The 22,066-nt window shown below is 46.0% G+C and overlaps 1 protein-coding gene across 1 annotated transcript in view; it reads left to right on the top strand.

Moving 5' to 3' along the window:
* The window catches only part of TRAPPC10 (trafficking protein particle complex subunit 10), a 91,271-nt gene that overhangs the window by 56,942 nt on the left and 12,263 nt on the right, over window positions 1–22,066 (top strand). Inside the window, exons 8-17 of the mRNA XM_007452496.1 lie at window positions 2,699–2,845; window positions 3,454–3,568; window positions 4,562–4,638; window positions 5,413–5,504; window positions 7,812–7,952; window positions 8,254–8,366; window positions 10,991–11,505; window positions 12,325–12,466; window positions 14,622–14,780; window positions 15,597–15,826. Coding sequence (XP_007452558.1) covers window positions 2,699–2,845; window positions 3,454–3,568; window positions 4,562–4,638; window positions 5,413–5,504; window positions 7,812–7,952; window positions 8,254–8,366; window positions 10,991–11,505; window positions 12,325–12,466; window positions 14,622–14,780; window positions 15,597–15,826 — 1,731 coding nt within the window. The remainder of the gene's footprint in view (window positions 1–2,698; window positions 2,846–3,453; window positions 3,569–4,561; window positions 4,639–5,412; window positions 5,505–7,811; window positions 7,953–8,253; window positions 8,367–10,990; window positions 11,506–12,324; window positions 12,467–14,621; window positions 14,781–15,596; window positions 15,827–22,066) is intronic.

Here is a 22,066-nt window from a genome sequence, read left to right as displayed (position 1 = left end):
GAGGCGGAGACAAGCGAAGGGCTAGGAGGAGGCGTGGGGAAGAGTCCGAGGGGAAGCCGAGGCCTGAGCCCAGGCGCTGGGGTAGAGCCTGGGCACGTGAGGTGAAACTCACTCAGTGAATACACGGTTCCGAGTCAGCCGAGTCCCACGCCAGCCACGAGTGATTATTATTCTATGAAAGATGAAACAACAAAGCTTCTGCAAGATAATGTGGGAGAGCATCTTTACATCCTTCAGGTTACCAGGTGTTTCTGAAACAGGACAGAAAGGCACTGGCCAGAAAGGAAGTGCATGGAAATCAGAGCTTCTCTTCATCAGTCAGCACCACAGAGGGGGTGACGGGGCCACAAGCTGTGCGGTCAGGATGGGCTCTTGCCCAGGATATGGGAGGAGCTCCTGCAGATCAGCTTAAAAGACTGACAAATAAAAAATAGGCAAATGAAGCTATCCAGATGGCCAGTAGGCATATGAAAAGGTGCCCCATCTCATTAATTATAGTGAAATGCAAACTGCCACCACAGTGAAGCCCCCACAGTGGCTGAAGTGGAAAGACCTGACAAGTGTTAGTGACGGGGGAGGAGCTGGAACTCCCTCCGTGACGAGGAGACTGGGAGTTGGCGCCACGACTTTTGAAAACGGTTCGGCGGTGTCTGCTGGAGCCAAACCTGCGCGTGCCCTGTGAGCCCGCAGTCTCCCCCCAGGTCTGCACGGAGGGTGTTCACAGGTGTCCAGGAGACAGTGCCGGGATGCTCGTGGTGGCGTCGTTCATGACTGCTAGAACCGGAAATAACCCAAATGCCCATCACGTACGAGGGAAACGGTGACTGCCGTCTGTTCAGACAGCAGACTGGCGTCTGGCAGTGGGAACAAATGAACCCGGAGTCTCATGAACATAAAGTTTAGCTGGAGTGGTCAGACACCGAAGAATACCTACCTGTTGATTTTGTGTACAGGTGCACGAGGAAGCACAGATGTTGTGTCGGGAAGCGTGTGGCAGCCGCGGCCCTCCAACGGGGCGGCCCCATCAGTGTTCACGTTAGGACGCTGGCTTTTTCGGTATTTGGGTTATATTTAAAAAGGTGGTTTTAGCAAAAGAGAATGAAAAGAATGCCTTTAATTGTACGCTTAGAAAATGGTAAAGCGGCTCTTGCCGTGACCAGTAACACTGATAGCAGCAGAAGAGAGGGGCTCGGAAAAAACTAAAGGGTGCGTGATAAGGAATCAGTTTTAAAAAGTCTGTTGTTCACGAAGGAAACTGTCCAGAGGGACCCGGAGCCCAGGGAAAGGCGCCCGCGCCCTTCCTGTTAGGGTGTGCGAGCTGTGAGACGCCCAGCGCGCCGCACGGTTCCGGCCGGGGCTTGGCCCTCGCGCGGGGGCGGGGCTTGCTCTTTGCCGGGTGCGGACAGCGTGGGTGCTGGGGTGGGCGGCCTTCCCAGGGACACGGGCTGCCGCCCTCTGTAGACGTGTGGCTCCTGGGCGAGAACCTTGTGGGCTGTTGGCACCCCTCGTGTGTTTGCTGGAGTGCGTGCGCCCACCTCGGCTGCGCGCCCTGCGGAGCTCGCCCAGTTTGATTGCGGGGAGGCACGTGCTCTGTCCAGGGTCCCCGAGCTGCATCCTACCAACCAGCTGTCTGTGCGTCCCTTTGAGGGTGCTCCACTCTGGGCAAGAGAGTCAGTTGTACCACTTGATGAAAGTTGCTTCTGGTCATGTAATTTTTTTTCTATACTGATTTTTTTCAAAGGATCTAAGCAGTTTGTCTCATTTTTCAAAGACTGGGCAGCTCAGTGTTTATAAGAATATTTAATAGCATTCTCTGTTCTCTCCAGTTGGTGCCACGTCCTTTTGTTTGTGCTCAGGGTGTGTTGAAGGAGTCCTTCTTACATAAGTCAGTCTCATCAGCTAATGCGGCTCTTCCCTTGTCACCTGATGTAGCAGCACCTCTTACTTTCCCACTTTGAATAGGACTAATTAGCATGTCTCACCAAAGCTAGGACACCAGTTGTAAGATATCTCATGATATCAGTGCCACCAAGAAGACAGTCTACTCTGCCGAGTGTGAGTGTTAAGATGCCCTTGACTGTGAGGCATTCCTATGTCAAAAACACTGAAACGTAGAAAAGAAGTCCATTTTAGAATCAGTCACATACAGTAGATGCTTTTGAATTTCTGATAACACTTTATTGTATCTCTAAGCAACAGGTGCTCTTTTTTACAAACATAATTACACTTAAAAAATTAATAGCAATTCCTAAATATCATCTAATATTTACTTGATATTTAGATGTCTAGCATTGAACATGATCTTCTGAAATGTGATCAAGTGGTCATCTGAGGTCTTAGCTTCCCACCTTCACCTTATATGCTCTTTAAACTGAGAGGTGACCAGTGTTCAAACGTAGACTAAGTGATGACAGTCGGCCTTTTTGTAGGCTTCTTTTGTTAATAAGCTTTTAAAGTACATGCTTGCAAGTTACATCCCTGCCAAGTCACTCAGTATCATCAGAAATATGACACCAAATAGTGTGTTTAGACACAGATCGCTCCTTTCCTCCCGCAGGTGGACTGCTGTACAGGCCCCGTTTCTCTTTTCCTGTAGTTTTGCAGAGACTGGGTAGCTGCTTGGAGGGGCAAATGCGGGCGAGCGGGCGCCAGTGCTTCCCCCAGCGCTCTCCTCACGCGCCCGCGCCTGTGCCCCCAGGTCTCCGTGCCACCCGGTGCCCTGGATTGCTGGGTGTTCCTGAGCTGCTTGGAGGTGCTGCAGAGGATAGAAGGGTGTTGCGACCGGGCACAGATAGACTCAAACATCGCCCACACTGTGGGTCTGTGGAGCTACGCCACAGAGAAGGTAACTGCCCCAGTGCCGATGTGAGCCTCGGCCGGGGCTCTGCCTGCGGGGCTGGGGGACGGAGTTAGCTGTTTGGAGAAGTGCTGCTCACCTGGTCCCTGCACAGGCAGCTCTGGCTACTTCAGGGTGCGTCTAGGAGCAGCGTGGATGCAGTCGTTCCCTGCCAGTATCACTGTATCTGGCAGACATCAGGTACTCGCTGCGCTCGTGCTAAAGGCAGGCTTCTGCTCCAGGAATGGGTGGGGGGGACAAAGCAGGGTGAGCGTGCACCCGTGTGCAGAAGTGCAGGAAATGACAGTAGTCCCGAGCGCGCAGCAGGAAGGCCTGCCGGGGGAGGGGTTGAGGTGGGGCAAGCTTGGGAGAGCGTGGGCGAACAGCACAGGCTGGGGGTGACCAGCGTCAGAGCCGCTCTGAGGATTATTACGTAGAACGTTTGAGTTTGAAATGATCCCAGTAAGAAAAATTTTCATATCCAGATGAGAAGCATTTGGATAGGAAAGCTAAATTTCTTACTAGTATTTAGATGGTTTTAACTTTATATTTAAATTTGTAAATTCTCTGCTGACTCTTACAGCAAATTAATTGAAATTTGGTGTTTATCTCAACAGCTAAAGTCCTTGGGCTATCTGTGTGGACTTGTGTCAGAACAGGGACCTAACTCAGAAGACCTCAACAGGACGGTTGATCTTTTGGCGGGCTTGGGAGCCGAACGGCCTGAAACAGGTACTTTTTGAGATGTCCCCGTACACGTGGTGGAAAGCAATGAGAATGTCGGCTGTAACTGGCACATATAATTTGGGTTCCGCGATATAATTACCCACCATTTGGGAAATTGCACTCATTATTAGCTGACCAGATTAATACATAGGATATTTTAGCTTTTAATAGCATAAAGAAATGTCAGAAATAGTTTAAGAAATTGTGGGACTTGCCTGGTGGTCTGGTGGTTAGGACTTCGCGCTTCCACCGCAGGGGGCGCGGGTTCCATCCGTGGTCAGGGAAGTGAGATCCCGCATGCCCGTGCCGTGTGGCCAAAGGAAAAAAAAAAAAGAAAGAAAGAAATTGTAACGATTCTTAAAAATGTGTCTGAGTTTCTTGTAGGCTTAAATGAGCTGATCATGCCTTTTTACAGACCACGTGAAGTTTAAATGCACCAATCTTCCTCTGAATTACAGATGATTATTTTTCTAGTGATATGGCCAGACAAATCCTTTTATTGAGTAAATTACCCCCTAGGTAATAAAGCACTTTGAAAGGAGCGTTACTGATTCTTCTAGGTGGGAGCACCGCGGTGAGTATGATTTAGCAAAACTGTTGCTGAAGTAGGGCGTACCTGAGGGCCTGAGAGGCCTCTTGCTGGGTCGGATCAGTTTGTCAGGGAAAGTGCGTCATGTGTCTATTACACTGTTTCCACCTGAGACCACATCAAATCATTCTGGAAGTAATTTAATTCATTGTAGGATTTGTAACACGTACTTAAAAAATTCTAGTCTCAATTAAAGATAAAAGTATTACTTGAAGGGTTTAGACTATTTCATGAGTATATTAGTTAGACAAGAATGTAAGTAATAATGTAGTTTCAGTTGGAATGGGTTGTTTGTGATTTCCATAAACATCAGGCAAAGTCCTTTACCTGTGACATTTGAGGCTCAATGTAAACTCACATGACGGGACATAATGAAGATGAATAAGGACTCTTATTTCTTTCTGTTTAAGCCAACACTGCTCAGAGTCCGTATAAGAAACTCAAAGAAGCGTTATCATCAGTAGAAGCTTTTGAAAAACACTACTTAGTAAGTATTACAAATCTTCCCTGCCTACCCATGGCAGAAAGCCCCTCTCTACTAGACTTTGCTACTTTGTGACCTTTTGAGTTGGGGAATGAGCTGGTATTTGGAACCTCCTTCTTGTTGGCCTTTGAAGTTTCTTTGGTACCCTAGGGAGTTTGCATGAAACCTGGAATAGTTGGTTTATCAGTATCCTTGGCGCCATAATTAGGCATAAGAGCATCTTTGGATATTTATAATTTTGTTCACAATGGTATTGCTCATTCAGTAGAACAGAAATTGTAAGAAAGGGTAGTGAATGGTTTTCTGTGTACAGAGGAACAATTTGAGCCTGAACAGAGCTATTGTACTTGATTTTAAAGGACTTAAATTTGGACAGTCTTAGAAAGCAGTGCAGACGGTGGACCGTCTGCCTTCCCGAGTCACGGTTAATTCAACAGCATTTGACAGTAGTCTATAATACTGTCTCTGTCATCCAGAATGTGAGAAAAATATTTAAAATGTTACCCACAGATGGAAAATACTTTGAAAAAAATTATTCTGTGCCTGCTGAGTTCACCTTTCTTTTATTATTATGATTTATAGTTTATGTACAAGTTAATGACTTTGTATAAATCACTATTACGTAAAAACTCAAATAACACAAAAAGAGATACAAAGTAAAAAATTATGTTATATTAATAAGGAAGTCTTTTGCTTCAGCCTTGGGTAAATAAATGTAGGATTTGTCTAGCATTAAATTTAAAGTACAGAATTATTTGGTTCTTTGCTTTTCCACAGGACTTGTCCCATGCCACCATTGAAATGTATACGAGTATTGGGAGAATTCGATCCGCTAAGTTCGTTGGAAAGGATCTCGCGGAGTTTTACATGTAATTGGTTTTGAACTTTTCTTTGAATTTCAGACATCTCACGTGTAGTAAGAGGTTTGTTATGTAGGAGCTTATATGAAGTGTACATAACTTTGTAGAACAAAAAATGTGAACTGTTAACCAATCATGATTTCTTAAGAAAATTTCTTTGAAAACCGGAGTGAGTTCAGCTTATTACCCTTAATAATTGTTACTGATCTTTGTGTTTCTTGCATTTAATTAATTTAATGAACTTATATGTAAATACTATATACACGTAGATAATATATATACCGTTATATGTGACACATAGTATGTGTTCTATAGCATTTTCTCTAGTTGCTGTTAAATGCCTCCTCAGAGGATTGAAAGCCTCGAGGTCAGTGACGTGAAGCACGTGATGTGTCAGGTCCGTGAGAGAGGGCTGAGCCGTGAGTGCTTGTGAGCTGGGGTGTGCAAACACTGAGCATTTCTAGTCTGGCTCCAGCTTTGGAGTGGATTCCAGAGAAAAGACTAAAAGCATGGCATATTTCTCACGTGTTTGATAAAGAACCCCTGCTGGCAGTGTAACTGCTAGTTCAAAGCACTGGGAAGAGATACAGATTATGAGGGAAAAGACGTTTACATTTTCTCAAAAGAAATGTGTGTTTGAAATGGTATCTTGAAATCTATAGTTAGTCATTTCATTAGATGAAACAAGAAAGAACAATTTACTTTAACTGATTGCAGGGCTCCGAAGGGATCTGTAGATCATCTGAGTGAACTTCCTAGTGTTTCAGGTGTGATTGGAGCAGGGAGTCAGTTGCACAGCTGAGTAATGCTGGGGCTGGAGGTCGGCTCTCCGTGAGTCTCCAGCTAGTGTATCTGATGACTAAATCAGTAGCCATGTCCTCAGGTGCTGTGAGCTGAGGCTTGGAGCTGCAGTGGGGTGATGCTGGCCTGCTAACTGGAGACTTGGGTCCTGGTTCTGGCTTGACCATGGACCAGCCAGATGACCCTTGGCCTGGGTCTACGGCGACTGGATGACAAATGCCCTCCCTTCCAGCTCTACAGTGTAAGAATCTTTGGCTGGAGGTAGTAACTGAAGAAGTATATAGAAGGTTCTGACCCCTTTAAAAAATGGGGGAGGACTTCCCTGGTGGCGCAGTGGTTAAGAATCCGTCTGCCAATGCAGGGGACACGGGTTCGAGCCCTGGTCTGGGAAGATCCCACATGCCGTGGAGCAACTAAGCCCGTGCACCAACTACAGTGCCTGCGCTCTAGAGCCCGTCAGCCACAACTACTGAAGCCCGCGCACCTAGAGCCCATGCTCCACACAAGAGAAGCCACCGCAATGAGAAGCCCGTGCACCGCAACGAAGAACAGCTCCCGCTCGCCACAACTAGAGAAGGCCCGCGCCCAGCAACGAAGACCCAACGCAGCCAGAAATAAATAAATTTATTTTTTAAATTAAATAAATTAAATTAAATTAAAAATGGGGGAGAGGACCATAAAAGTCTAGAGAAACCGACACACGTAATTGATAGGTTTAAAATTTATTTGAGAATTTGGGAACTCTCATTGCTTCAGAAGTAAGCCCGGGATGTTGTCCCAGCATGCTTAGAGAGCGAGTGCTTGTTTGGTGTTGGCCTTCGTCCCGTGAAGTCAGTAGCCCCAGCCCTCTGCGAAAGGCCAGGGCATCCATGTTGTCACTGAAGCTTTGGCAGGCTCTCATTAATTGGGTTTTAAACTTTGTTATATTCTGAAAGTCTTGAGGGTTTAAATTTGGGTGATAGGTGTTGATATTTAAATTCCTCATAGTTCTCTGTAAATCTTTGAAACCTGCTCGGCGCTTTTGCCTGAGTTTCCAACTTGAGTCAAGCTCCCCTGTCGGCTGGCCTGTGTAGGCCACTCTGTGTTGGCCTGTCTTCAGCAGTTAGTGTGGCCCCGAGCCCAGGTTTCGAAGCTTCCTCCATAACTAGTTGTGTGCCTGTGGACAAAGCCTTCCGCTTTCTTCACGCTTGGTGTTCTTAGGTCAGCTTGAAATCGTGAATGACGCCCTCACGTTCTTATCCGGAGATGCAACTCTGAAGGCTCTTTGGTAGTGTAGGATGCTGGGCAAACAGCGTTTGTGGGATTCTCAGCCTGAGCGCATCTCAGGTCCAGTTATAGGTGCTCCTGATTTCTCGTTCTCTTTCGTGGGGGCTGGTCAGAGAAGGACTGTCTGCAGATGGCACCAGCTTCATGGTGTGGGGTTGTCAAGGGTGGAGAGCAGGCCGTGAAAGGTTATGTCTGAGTTTGTTGATTATCACGACCCATAATGAAAGCTTCTGTTTGTTGATTTGCAAGGAGGAAGAAGTCTCCCCAGAAGGCAGAAATCTATCTTCAGGGAGCCTTGAAGAATTATGTGGCTGAGGGCTGGGCACTGCCTATCACACACACAAGGAAGCAGCTAGCTGAATGTCAGAAACACCTTGGACAAATTGAAAAGTATCCTTTAAGTTGAATACGTTCATGAAGTAGGAGGATTGCTTTCTCTCTGTATGGCAGCCGTGCCCGCCATTGAGGGTTTAAGGAGCACCTGATAACTAGGAGAGAAAAGCCTGCCTCGACACGCGTACTGTGTTGGATAGAAGCTGGTGCCTAGTCAGCGTATCTGACCTCTGCCTGAGTTCCTGTCACCCTAGAGAAAGGGGAACACCCGTTGGGATGCACCCTCTGGGGACTGGAGGGGCTGTGTGCGCAGTGCCCCAGCGTGTGGTCCTCTCAGGCCCCTTGACCCTGCACCCAGCTACCTTCAGACCAGCAGCCTCCTGGCCAGCGACCGGCACCTGACTGGGAGCGAGCGGGAGTACTTCTGCAGAGAGATTCTTAGCTTCGCCAGCCGGCAGGCAGACAGCCCAGGTAAGCCTTGTTTTCAAACATTACTATGAAAAATTTCAGATGTCATAGAAAAGCAAACACGATAATACAGCGTGTGTACTCTATACTGACCACCTAGATTCAGCAGTTGTTAACATTTTGCCGTGTAGCAAACGTGTGTCTATATCTTTCTTTTTTCTTTTTGCTGAACTTCAGAGCAGCTCCAGACCCTGGAACAGTGTAGCATCTTCTGAAAACAGAGGTGATTCCCTAACCACCCTGCCCACAGACGGACAAGGTTCTAAGTCGGGCTACCAAGTTAGCCCCTCTTCAGATCTCCCGCATTGTCTTGAAAAGTGTTTTTACAAATTATTTCATATTCAAAATAATTGGATTCTACTAGTCCAGTCAGGGGTCACACACTGCATTTGATTGTTGTATCTCAGTTCTCCTTTAACTTAGAACAGTCTCTCCGTCTCGTTTTCTTCCTCTTTTCCAGACACTGACCTTTTAAAATACAACAGCTTTATTGAGATAGGATTCACAGTGTGCAGTATACGACTCTGTAGCTTTTGGTGTCGTCACAGACATGTGTACCCGTCCCACGGTCAGTGTTAGAGCATTTTTATCACCCGAAAGAAACCCCACACTTATTTCCTCCCGACCTCCTCCTACCACCCCCCATCCCCCCAAGTCCCCGGGAACCACTCATCCACTCTCTATCCCAAGTCCCCGGGAACCACTCATCCACTTTCTATCCCAAGTCCCCGGGAACCACTCATCCACTTTCTATCCCAAGTTCCCGGGAACCACTCATCCACTTTCTATCTCCGAAGATACGTGTTCTGGATATTTCACGTAAATGGAATCATGCAACATGTGTTTTGTTGTGACCGGCTTATTTCACTCAGCACAATGTTTTCAGGACTCAACTATGCTGTAGCGTGTGTCAGCATTTCATTCCTTTTTGTGACTGAATAATATTCCGTGGTATGGATGGACCACACTGTGTTCATCCCTTCAGCGGTTGTTTGACAACAGGGTTGTAAGGCACTGACTTTTTAAAGACATCGAGCCACTTGTCTCATAAACTGTCTCACCGTCTGAAGTTTCTTGAGTATTTCCTTATGGGAATGTCCAACAGCAAGGTAGATCTCAAAGCCTTAGGTTCAGGCTAAATGTTTTGGCAAATATACTTTAAGAATTGCCGTGTAGGAAGATTAACTTTATTGTAATATTTAGCTTCTCATGTTCAGTTTATCAAGAAGAGTATTTATTTAAAATAGTCACTGTCTTAGTCAGCTCGAGCTGCCATAACAAAATGCCACAGACTGGATGCTTCAACAGCGGGTGTTTATTTTCTCACAGTTCTGGAGGCTGACATCTGAGGTCAGGATGCCAGCAGGGTGGGTTTCTGATGAGGCCTCTCTTCCTGGCTTGTCCCTTCAAGGCAAGGGGTGGGGGTGGGGTGGAAGGGAGGTGGAGAGAGAGACTCAGAGAGAGTGAGGGAGCAGGAAGGGAGGTGCGGGGAGAGATGGGGGAGAAATGGAGAGACTCAGAGAGAGGGAGGGAGGAAGCGGGGGGGGAAGGGAGGTGGGGGAAGAGGTGGAGAGGGCTGTCTGGTGCGTCCTCCTGCAAGGGCATGCATCCCTCATGAACTCATCAAACCCTAACTCTCTCCCAGACGGCCCACTGAGGGGTAGGGCTTCCACTTAAGAATTTTGGCGGGACCGCATTCAGTCCATAGCGGTTGCTAACTGCTTGAAAGCCGGTGTTTCCAGAGGTTTTGGCTTCGGGTTGCTGTGGTCATTGCCTGCTGGGGTGTGCGTCACGCACATCAAGCCATCTGCATGGGTTTCTCAGGGGCAGCGTGGCACTGATTTCTGTTTCAGAGCCTTGAATGTGCCCAGACTGGTCATTGTAGAGCTGTGTGCCGAATCTGCTGTGTGTGGCACACGCGTGAGACTGTGCAGTTACGCTTTTCCTGCCAGCTTTCCGTGGCGTCTCTGTGAAGAAAATACTCCGTGATTGTCCCTGTTTTCTTGTGATTTTATGGCATCAGTCTTGGCACCGCCTCCCTTACCGGTCAGTCCAGTGGCCTTGTGGATGTTCTAGACACACCAGTGCTTGTGGAAAGGAAGTTGGAGGATGCAGTGGGTTCACCCCTGATGGTGCCTCTGGAGCTGGGGACCTGCTGCCCTCCTGGCTCCTCACTTCACTGGCTGGCCTCACAGGGTGACACACACCTGGGTTCATTTCCAGATGTACAGGGCGGTTTGGGCATCTTTACTGGAGAATCTTTCTGTGCATGGGGAGGTGGTGGAATCCCCTGAAACAGCTCTAGGAATTGGACTTTACAAATCTTGTTTTGAAATTGAGGAGTTGGTTGACCTGTATTTCTCTTGGGTTTGCCAAAACAGGAGTTAGAAACCTTAATTTCTTCAGGTCTTGTGATTTCCAGGAGTTATCTAGGCATGTGTTTCTGTTCTCTTTTTGACAAAATAACTCTTTTTGGTGTGTGAAGATGGCACAAGGTTGGGAGGGTCTGAACCATCTCTTTTGCACATTATTGCTTCCCGCAGGCCCGATGGTGGCCCAGTCCTGCAGTCTCTGTAGCATCTGGAAGTGTGACTTAGGAAGTAAAACATGGTACTGTGTATTTACAGGTCACAAAATAGTACTCCCTATGCATTCTTTTGCACAACTGAGAGATCTCCATTTTACCCCTTCCAATGCTGTGGTCCATGTGGGTGGTGTCTTGTCCGTGGAGATAACCGTGTGCAGTCAGATGCCCGTGCCTGTCCACGCGGAGCAGATTGCCATCAACGTCCACTTCAGCATCGAGAAAAACAACTACCGGAAGACTGCCGAGTGGCTCACCAAGCACAAGACAGCCAACGGGATTGTCAGCTTCCCGGCAGAGACCTCGCCTTTCCCCACATCCCAGAACAGCTTGCCCGCGCTGGAGCTCTGCGAGATGTTTGAGAGAAGTCCTTCCGACAACTCCTTGCACACAACAGGGATTATCTGCAAAAATGTCCACGTGCTCCTAAGGAAGCAGGAGAGTGGTGCGTCCCTGGAAGTGCCCTCGGGTGCCGCCCTGGAGGCTGGGGCCCACGTGCTGAAGTGCACCGCCGTGACCCTGGAGCCGGGGCCCAATGCAATCACGTTCAGGACGCAGGTGTGTGTTGGGTGGGGCGTTTTCTTCGGGGGGGCCGGGAGCGGGTGGCACGTGCAGGAGCCCTCTGAAGAAGCTGGGAATCCAGTAGACGTCTCTGTCCTGTTAACCTGGCTTTGATTTTTATCCTTAAAGAAAAACAGGCTGATGTTTTGAGAAAACCTTTTGTACTTATATAATTGTAAGGCAGTTGATACATTTTGAACGAAGTTCTTGACATGAGTAATTGCTTGTGTTCTCGCTGGATTTCGTTAGGCTTTTTCCCTTTGTGTTAGAAAACACCCTCATTCGCTAAAATGAGGAAGTTTCAGAGAAGATGGCGCTTTCATGTTCAACTCTCTTCTCCATTTGTGGCTGCACGGGTGGATGTCAAAACAGGTGTTTCTGCCCCGCTCCGATACAGATCTTCCTCCAGTGCAGCGGCTTCTGCTAGTTCCACTGACCCAAGAGGCCAGCGGAAAGTACAGCTGTTTGCCACGTGTGTTTTTAGTCTAGTCGTAGAGCAGGCCTCAAATTTCATGCTCCCTGCCCCCATTAAGTACCTTTTGCAGAAGAGAAAGCCACAGATAAAGCTTATTAAATTGAGAATGCATTATTAAGCGTAAAGTCAAACTTAAGCATCAGTTACTCAGAAAGTCCTCGATTGAGAGATGCTGAGGGATCTTTGGAACAGCCCGCGTGTAGACGTGTTAGCACAGAGCAGCAGGATAAAGAGGGTGAGAAAAACGGTCACTTCAGAGATTATGGCTCAGCTTCCCCTTGAGAAGCTCGTCACTGCAGGAACGGGGGGACGGCTGTGCGAATGCTCGGTTTTGCCCCCAGGCCAAGGAGCCGGGAACCTACACGCTGCGGCAGCTGTGCGCCTCGGTGGGCCCGGTGTGGTTCGTCCTTCCTCACATCTACCCGCTGGTGCAGTATGACGTGTATTCGCAGGAGCCGCAGCTGCACGTGGAGCCGCTGGCCGGTGAGTGGGCCGCGGGGGCTCTGTGGGGGTTCTGCGCTGCACTTGGCTCCTTTACTCTAAGGGAGCACGTGGAAGGAGGGCTCTCTGCAGCGTCACGCTTGCGGCCCTCTGTAGCTGTGTCCCTCTGTAAGAGACACTTTGGGGAGCATCGTGGCGATTTTGCCTGGGAACTGACTCTGGCTCTTTTGTTCATCTGAATATTTGCTTTTCTGTAATTGCTACTTTCATGTTTACTAAACATTAGCTGAGAAAAATGAGCTAAATCTCAGCTGATGTCTACTGCAGGGAATTTAATAAGTAAATACAGTTTCCTGCTTAGAGTTCCATTTCAGAGGCCGAATCCTAGATTAGTTAGGGTCTGTGCTCTGATCAAAAGTCTTTTCCTTTGAAAGTGTTGATTAACCTTGACCCCCAGGCATGGCATTTGGGAAATTCAGTGCTGCTGTCCTTTTTGTTAAGTCCTACAGTTAGGAGGAGTTGGTGTAAACAAATTATTGAAGACCACGTGGCACTTCAGTAAAACACTAAGGAGTGAGTGTCTCTGTGGTTTAGGCTAGAAACAATGTATTTATTTGCTTGCTTCTTCCATTTGAGGGAAAAAAAAAAAATCAAGGAAAGCGTTTTTTCTATTTAATCTCTCTAAACTACCTATTTTTATGCTTAAAGCTTCTCCCCTGGCTACCTGGAAAGGCCCTCAGGTGCGGAACACAGCAGTCTCTCAGTGGTTCTTCCCTCAGAGAACCTTTTTTTTTTTTTTTTTAAACATCTTTATTGGGGTATAATTGCTTTACAGTGGTGTGTTAGTTTCTGCTTTATAACAGTGAATCAGTTATACATATAAATATGTTCCCATATCTCTTACCTCTTGCGTCTCCCTCCCTCCCACCCTCCCTATCCCACCCCTCTAGGTGGTCACAAAGCACCGAGCTGATCTCCCTGTGCTATGCGGCTGCTTTCCACTAGCTATCTACCTTACGTTTGGTAGTGTGTATATGTCCATGCCTCTCTCTCGCTTTGTCACAGCTTACCCTTCCCCCTCCCCATATCCTCAAGTCCATTCTCTAGTAGGTCTGTGTCTTTATTCCTGTCTTACCCCTAGGTTCTTCATGACATTTTTTTTTTTCTTAAATTCCATATATATGTGTTAGCATACGGTATTTGTCTTTCTCTTTCTGACTGACTTCACTCTGTATGACAGACTCTGGGTCTATCCACCTCATTACAAATAGCTCAATTTCGTTTCTTTTTATGGCTGAGTAATATTCCATTGCGTATATGTGCCACATCTTCTTTATCCATTCATCCGACGATGGGCACTTAGGTTGTTTCCACCTCCTGGCTATTGTAAATAGAGCTGCAGTGAACATTGTGGTACATGACTCTCTTTGAATTATGGTTTTCTCAGGGTATATGCCCAGTAGTGGGATTGCTGGGTCATGTGTACTTCTGTTTGTAGTGTTTTACCTTTTGTGAGCAAGGCTGAGCCCTGCGGCTGGGAGAGCCCGGGAGGTGCTGGCTCACGCCCCTGCCCTGCCCCAGCCCGCACTCCCTTTCTCACCTCCCGCCTCTCCTCCCTCTCTCTCTTCTCTGTTATTCCTCCTCCTTGTGTCTCGTCTTTTGCCTTCTTCCTTCTGCCTTCCCTGGAACCGATTCTTAGAAAACCTCAGCCCATTCCCGCCCCCCATTTCCATCCAGGAGAAAGTGTACTGTATCTTCTATTGAGCTGCTCTGAACCAGAGATCTGGAAGAGGCCTAACCTGGAAAGGCCAGAGGAAAATCTGAATAGCAGCAGCACATGCGGTTTCATTAGGTTTTTCTTTAGTGTCGTTATCTGAGTTTCTCTCAATAACTGGCTAGCGGGTAAGTTTTGAGACCCTCGTGGACACGGTTACCACCACAATTGCTAACTCTAAACTGAAGTGGTGATAAGGTCCCTGAGGCTCTCAGATTCTCTTGTGCCTAGTGAGGACCCCTCAACGCTGCAGACCGCGTCACTGAGGTGAGCGCTGAGGGTGGACACTGGGCGACCTTATGGAGTGTGTGCAGTGAACAGGTCGCCTCTAGCAGCAGAAGCAGCGCTCTTGTAACTCACGGTAGGCCTCCCATTGGCGCTCTTGGTTGGCAGTGATGCTTATTGCTGTCTTCTTCCCTTTAGATAGCCTTTTGGCTGGTATTCCTCAGAAGGTCAAGTTCACTGTCACTACTGGCCATTATACAGTAAAAAACGGGGACAGCCTTCAGCTCAGCAATGTAGAAGCCATGCTTATCCTGGGTCATGAAGAGAACAGAGCAGTGATCTACTCCAACATGAGAGGTAAGGCAGCAGTCACCTGGCGAAGGTGGACTCTTGGCGTTGTCATGCACCGTGAGGATATAAGGAGCCTGTCAACCCTGCCTTCCTCAGGTGGCGTCTGAGGCCCACTTCTCCTTGCAGCTCTTTCATGGCCACGTTCCACCTGTAGGTGGATTGTAACCCTTCCCCTAGGTGGGGCGTTACCTTGGAGGGGAATAGACTTAGAGCTGTGCACGCGCTCAGTGGCCGGTGGTGCTGACCTTGCTGTGGTCTCGTGATGCAGCGTTACTGCCTGGGCTCACGCTCCATGGCGATGCCCTGCTGGCCTCCGGCCTTCTTCCACCCTCCTCGACTTTCCTCAGCAGAAAGAAAAAGCAAATCAGCCTTTTAAGACACTGGTTGGAAGCCCTAAAACAGTCCCATCTCCCACAGTCCCCAGCCACGAGGTCTGGGGAGGGGAGGATGCAGCTCTCTTTCTCAGTGGGAGTTGGTCTGGCGGTGGGTTGGAGTGGGAGCATGTCCTGTGGGGACACCTGCGGTCTCGGGCGGGCTGTGTGAAGAGTGTCTCCTCTGTCTTCAGACTGAGCACGGTGACGGTTCTCTGAGCCGAGCTCAGCTGCACAGCCTTTGTGCAGTGCTGCTCTGTCTTCTGGGGTTTGCTCCTGAGTTTCCTGTCTCCCTTCCTCTGCGATCCTTCCCAGTTACACTCTTCCGTGTGTGTATGAGCAGCAGGAGCTGGGCTGGAACTTCACCGCTGGGCCTGTCTCCGCCTGCTGGAGGGGAGGGAGCCAGGACACAGGGGACTGTGTCACAGGCGGCTTTTCCTGTCTTCCCTAGAAAAGGCTTCTGACGCTGCGCTCCGGGTTCAGTCGTCCGACAAGGTCACGAGCATCAGCCTGCCGGCTGCGCCTGCATACCACATGATTGAATTTGAACTGGAAGTTCTCTCTTTACCTTCAGCTCCAGCAACTGGAGGGGAGAGCACCATGCTGGGGATGACAGAGCCCCATGGGAAGCATAAGGACACACAAAAAGCTGGCCACTGCATGGCTACCATGGACCACAAAGTAAGGAGGGGCTGGGATGGTGCAGTGCTGGGGGCAGCCTCTGTGTGTCCCACTTGCTTTGAAAGACAGTACATACAAGATGACTTCTGTTGGGATGGCAGGTTTCCAGTCCCTGTACCACAAGCTCGGGTTGGGTTTAGCATTTATGGCTGTGAATTACCCCTTCTTAGATGAGGGGTGCATCTTGCAAAGACAAAGACAGGCTCTTAACTTTTCTGTCCCAACTTGAGGAAGGATGGTTTATTGTAAGAGATACAGTTTTTGCTTAGAGGGCAGTGACTTTGCCGCTGTGGTCCATTTGTCCTGGTGATTAGGCTAGAGGGAGTTCTGTGTCTTGGTGTGCTTTACTTTCTGTTCCCTGAAACATCACATCATACTTAGCAAGGAGGAAGTGCTAAGATTTTATGCTTTGGTGCTGGTATTTATTGACAGTTATTTGAGAGATCCATGACTTTGATCCTAAATCCACAGTCCATCAGCTCACAGAGCCAGTCACTAGCATCATGCTTTTTCTGAGCTTGTCCATGTCTTAGAATACAGATATCAGTTCCTAGGGCTTTTGGACAAGCCAAGGTAGAAGTGTGTGCTTGTGGTCCCATGGGACTGTATTTTTTGCATACTGTTAAAAGCTGCTGCCTGAGGGTCTGGCTTCCAAACAGCCTGAAGGTAATTGCTGAGACCCTCCCCTTTGGGACACTGACAGGTCTTGGCACACCCTCAACTCCTGGGAGCCACTAGAAATACCATAGGCTGCTTGGACAAGCACAAAGGTTTGAGAGACGACCAAGAGCTGGGGCAGAGCTGAGCAACAAGGTTTATCTCCTACACGAGGCCACTCCTTCAAGACTGGGAGAGGCGGTCGTTTTATCTACTGTGCAGAAAGTGACACAGACCAGCGAAATGAAGAAACAGAGGAGTATGTTCCAAAATGAAAGAACAAGATAAAACCTTAGGAAATAACCTTAATGAAACAGAGACAAGTAATTTACCTGGTAAGGAATTCAAAGTAATGTTCATAAAGATGCTCATTGAACTAGGGAGAAGAATGGAGGAAAACAGTGAGAACTTCAACAAAGAGTTAGAAACGTATAAGAAAGTACCAAACAGAAGTCTCAGAGCTGAAGAACACAGTAACCGAACCGGAAGACACACTAGAGGGGTTCAGCAGCAGACTAGATGAAGCAAAGAAAGAACCCATCAACTCGAAGACAAAGCAGGGGGATTTGTCCAATCAGAGTGGAGAGAAGATTGGAAACAATGGAAGGTGGCCTAAGGGACTTATGGGACAACATCAAACAGACAAACATTCACATCATAGGGGTCCCAGAAGGAGAAGAGAGAGAGCGAAAGGGGCAGAAATTTTATTTGAGGAAATAATGGCTAAAAACTTCCCTACCCTGGGGAAGGAAAGAGACATTCAGATCCAGGAAGCCCAGAGAGTTTCAAACAAGATGGACCCAAAGAGACTCACACAAAGACACATTATAGGTAAAACGTCAAAAGTTAAAGACAAGGAAAGAATCTGTTATGTGCAAGAGAACCCCATAAAACTATCAGCAGATTTTCAGCAGAAACTTTGAAGGCCAGAAGGGAGTGGCACAATATATTAAACTTGCTGGGGGTGGGGGTGGGGGACAAACAACTTCCAACCAAGAATACTCTGTGTGGCAAGGTTTTCCTTCAGAATTGAAGGAAAGGTAAAGAGTTTTCCAGACAAGTAAAAACTAAAGTTTATCACCACTAAGCCAGCCCTACAAGAAATGTTAGAGACTTCTTTAAGATGAAAAGAAACTGTGCTAATTAGTAACAGAAACACATGAAAGAATAAATCTCATTGGAAAGGTAACTATTTGATAAATGTAAGTGAATTAATCACTTATAAAGCTGGTATGAAGGTGAAAAAAAAAAGCAGTAAAAATAGCCATGATTACAGTAATTAGTTAAGAGATACACAAGATAAAAAGATGTAATATGTGACATCTCAAAAACAAAATGTTGGAGGGGGGAGTTACAATGCGGAATTTTAGAATGGGATCAAACTTAAGTTGTTATCAACTTAAAATAGGCTGTTATAGATGTAAATTACTACATATAAACCTCATGGTAACCACAAAGCAAAACCTATAGTAAATACACAAAAGATAAAGGAATATAAACATACCACTAAAGAAGGTCATCAAAGCACAAGGAAGAGAGCAAGAGAAGGAGATAGGAACAGAGGGGAACTTTAAAAACAGCCAGAAAACAATTAAGATAATGACAATAAGCACACACCTATCAATAATTACTTTAAATGTAAATGGCTAGGGCTTCCCTGGTGGCGCAGTGGTTGAGAGTCTGCCTGCCGATGCAGGGGACACGGGTTCGTGCCCCGGTCCGGGAAGGTCCCACACGCCACGGAGCGGCTGGGCCCGTGAGCCATGGCCACCGCGCCTGCGCGTCTGGAGCCTGTGCTCCGCAACGGGAGAGGCCGCAACAGTGAGAAAAAAAAAAAAAAAAAAAAAAAAAAAAAAAAAAAATGTAAATGGCTAAATTTTCCACTCAAAAGACAAAGTGACTGAATGGATTAAAAAATCAAGACCCATCTATAAGCTGCCTACAAGAGACTCACTTTAGATGGAAGGACACACAAACCAAAAGTAAAGGGATGGAAAAAGGTATTCCATGCAAATAGAAATGGAAAAAAGCTGGAGTAGCTACACTTATATCAGACAAAATAGACTTTAAATCAGAGACTGTAGTAAGAGACAGAGATGGGTGTTACGTAATGATAAAGGGGTCAATCCAATAAGAAAATACAATGTTCATAAGTATTTATGCACCCAACATAGGAGCACCTAAAATATAAAGCAAATATTAACATATCTAAAGGGAGAATAGCAGTGTAATAATAGTACGGGCTTTAATACTCCACTTACATAAATGGATAGAACCTCCAGACAGAAAATGAATAAGTACACATAGGCCTTAAATATGTTAAACTAGAGGATTTAACAGACATTTACAGAATATACCGTCCAAAAACAACAATACAGGTTCTTCTCAAGTACACGTGGAATATTTTTCAAGATAGATCATATGTTAGGCTTCAAAACAAGTCTTAATAAACTTAAAGAGGATTGAAATCATATCAAGCATCTTTTCCAACCACAAAGGTATGAAACTGGAAACTAATTACCTGAAGAAAACTGCAAACTGCACAAATATGTGGGGATTAAACAACATGTTGTTGAAGAACCAATGGGTCAAAGAAGAAACCAAAAGAGAAATAAAAATCTATCGTGAAACAAATGAACATGGAAATGTAGCATATCAAAATTTATGGGATGCAGTGAAAGCAGTTCTCAGAGGGAAGTTCATAGCAATAAATGCCCTCCTCAAGAAACAAGAAATGTCTCAAATAAACAACCTAATTTTATACCTCAAGGAACTAGAAAAAGAACAAAGCTCAAAGTTAGTGGAAGGAAGGAAATAACATGATCAGAGGAGAAACAAATGAAATAGAGACTAAAGAGATAATAGAAAAGATCAGTGAAACTAAGAGCTGGTTCTTTGAAAAGATAAAATTGACAAACCTTTAGCTAGACTCACCAAGAAAAAAAGAGGAACCAAAATCAGAAATGAAAGAGATGTTACAAGTGACACCACAGAAATACAAAGTGTCATAAGAGACTAGTACTATGAACAATTATATGCCAATAAATTGGATGACCTAGAAGAAATGGATAAATTCCTAGAAACGTACAACCTACCAAGACTGAGTCATGATGAAATAGAAAATCTGAACAGACTGATTACTAGTAAGGACACTGAATCAGTTTTCAAAAATCCTCCCAACTAACAAAAAGTCCAGGACCAGATGGCTTCGCTGGTGATTCTACCAAACATTCAGAGAGTTAATACCAGTCCTTCTCAGCCTCTTCCAAAAAATATAAGAGGAAGGAACTCTCCCAAACTTGTTTTACAGGCCTGCATCACCCAGATAACAAAACCAGGCAAGGATGCCACAAGAAAAGAAAATTACAGGCCAGTGTCTCTGATAAACATAGGTACAAAAATCCTCAACAAAATATTAGCAAACCAAATTCAAGAAAACATGAAAAGGATTATACACCATGATCAAGTGGGGTTTACTCCAGGATTGCAAGGATGGTTCAACCTCCACAAAATAATGTGATACACTACATTAACAGAATGAAGGATTAAAAATCATGTGATCTTGTCAATAGGTGCAGACAGAGCATTTGACAAAATTCAACATCCATTTATGATAAAGATTCTCAACAAAGCCAGAATAGAGGGAATGTTCCTCAACATAATAAAGGCCATATATGGCAAGCCCACAGCCAACATTGTGATCAGTGGTGAAAAGCTGAAAGCTTTTCTTCTGAGATCAGGAATAAGACAAGGATGCCCACCACTTTTATTTAACATAGTTTTGGAAGTCTTAGAGCAATTAGGCAATAAAAATAAATAAAAGTCATCCACATTGGAAAGGAAGAAGTAAAACTGTCACTATTTGAAGATGATATTATATAGAGAAAAATCTAAAGACTCCAACACAAAAAACTGTTAGGACTAGTGAGCAAATTCAGTAAAGTTACAGGATACAAAAGCAATACACAAAAATCTGTTGCATTTCTTTACACTAACAATGAACTGTCAGAAAGAGAAATTAGGAAAACAATCCCATTTTCAATTGCATCAAAAAATAAAATACCTAGGAATAAATTTAACCCTGAAGGTAAAAGACTTGTTTATTGAAACTCAGAAGACATTAACGAAAGAAATAGAAGACATAAATAAATGGAAAGATAGTCTATGCTCATGGGTTGGAAGAATTAGTATTGTAAAATGTCCATACTACCCAAGGCAGTCTGCAGATTCAGTGCAATCCCTATCAAAATTCCAATGGGATTTTTCACAGAAATAGAAGAAACAATCCTAAAGTTTGTGTGGAACCACAGAAGACCCCAAATAGCCAGAGCAATCTTTTGTTTTTGTTTTTTTTTTTTTTTTTTGACTGCGTTGGGTCTTTGTTGCTGCCTGCGGGCTTTCTCTAGTTGTGGTGAGTGGGGGCTACTCCTTGTTGCAGTGAATGGGCTTCTCATTGTGGTGGCTTTCCTTGTTGCGGAGCACAGGCTCAGTCGTTGCGGCACACGGGCCCTAGAGCACGTGGGCCTCAGTAGTGGTGGCACGCAGGCTCTAGGGCGTGTGGGCTTCAGTAGTTGTGATGTGCGAGCTCTAGAGCACAGGCTTAGTAGTTGCGGCACACAGGCTTAGTTGCTCTGCAGTATGTGGCATCTTCCCAGACCAGGGATTGAACCTGTGTCCCCTGCATTGGCACGCGGATTCTTAACCACTGCGCCACCAGGGAAGTCCCCAAAGCAATCTTGACAGAGAAGTACAAAGCTGGAGGTATTATGCTCCCTGACTGCAAACTATTAATATATTACAAACCTATAGTAATTAAAACAGTGTGGTACTGGCATGAAAACAGACACGTAGATCGATGGACCAGAATAGAGAGCCCAGAAATAAATCTACACATATATGGTCCATTAATTTATGATGAAGGATCCAAGAATGTATAATGAGGGAAGGACATTCAATAAAAGGTGTTGGGAAAACTGGAGAGTCACATACAAAGGAATGAAACTGGACTTTACACTGTACACATAAATGAACTAAAAATGGATTAAAGAATTGAAAGTAAGACCTGAAACCATAAAACTCCTAGAAGAAAACACAGGTAGTAAGTTCTTGACATGGGCCTTGATGTTGATTTTTTCAATCTGACACCAAAAGCAAAAGCAATAAAAGTAAAGATAAACAGATGGGACTCCGTCAAACTAAAAAGCTTCTACACAGCAAAGAAACTATTGACAAAATGAAAAGACAGCCTACTGAATGGAAGAAATATTTCCAAATCATATGTCTGATAAGTGGCTAATAAACAAAATGTATAAAGAACTCATACAACTCAATAGCAAAAAAAACAAGCAATCCAATTTAAAAACGGGCAGAAGGGGCTTCCCTGGTGGTGCAGTGGTTGGGAGTCCGCCTGCTGATGCAGGGGATGCGGGTTCGCGCCCCGGTCCGGGAGGATCCCGCATGCCGCGGAGCGGCTGGGCCCGTGGGCCATGGCTGCTGAGCCTGCGCGTCCGGAGCCTGTGCTCCACAGTGGGAGAGGCCGCGACGGTGAGAGGCCCACGTGCCGCAAAAAAAAAAAAAAAAAAA

The sequence above is a fragment of the Lipotes vexillifer genome, unplaced genomic scaffold (assembly GCF_000442215.2).
Source record: "Lipotes vexillifer unplaced genomic scaffold, Lipotes_vexillifer_v1.1 scaffold545, whole genome shotgun sequence".
Classification (NCBI taxonomy): Eukaryota; Metazoa; Chordata; class Mammalia; order Artiodactyla; family Lipotidae; genus Lipotes; species Lipotes vexillifer.
This window is presented reverse-complemented; position numbering and strand designations above follow the sequence as displayed.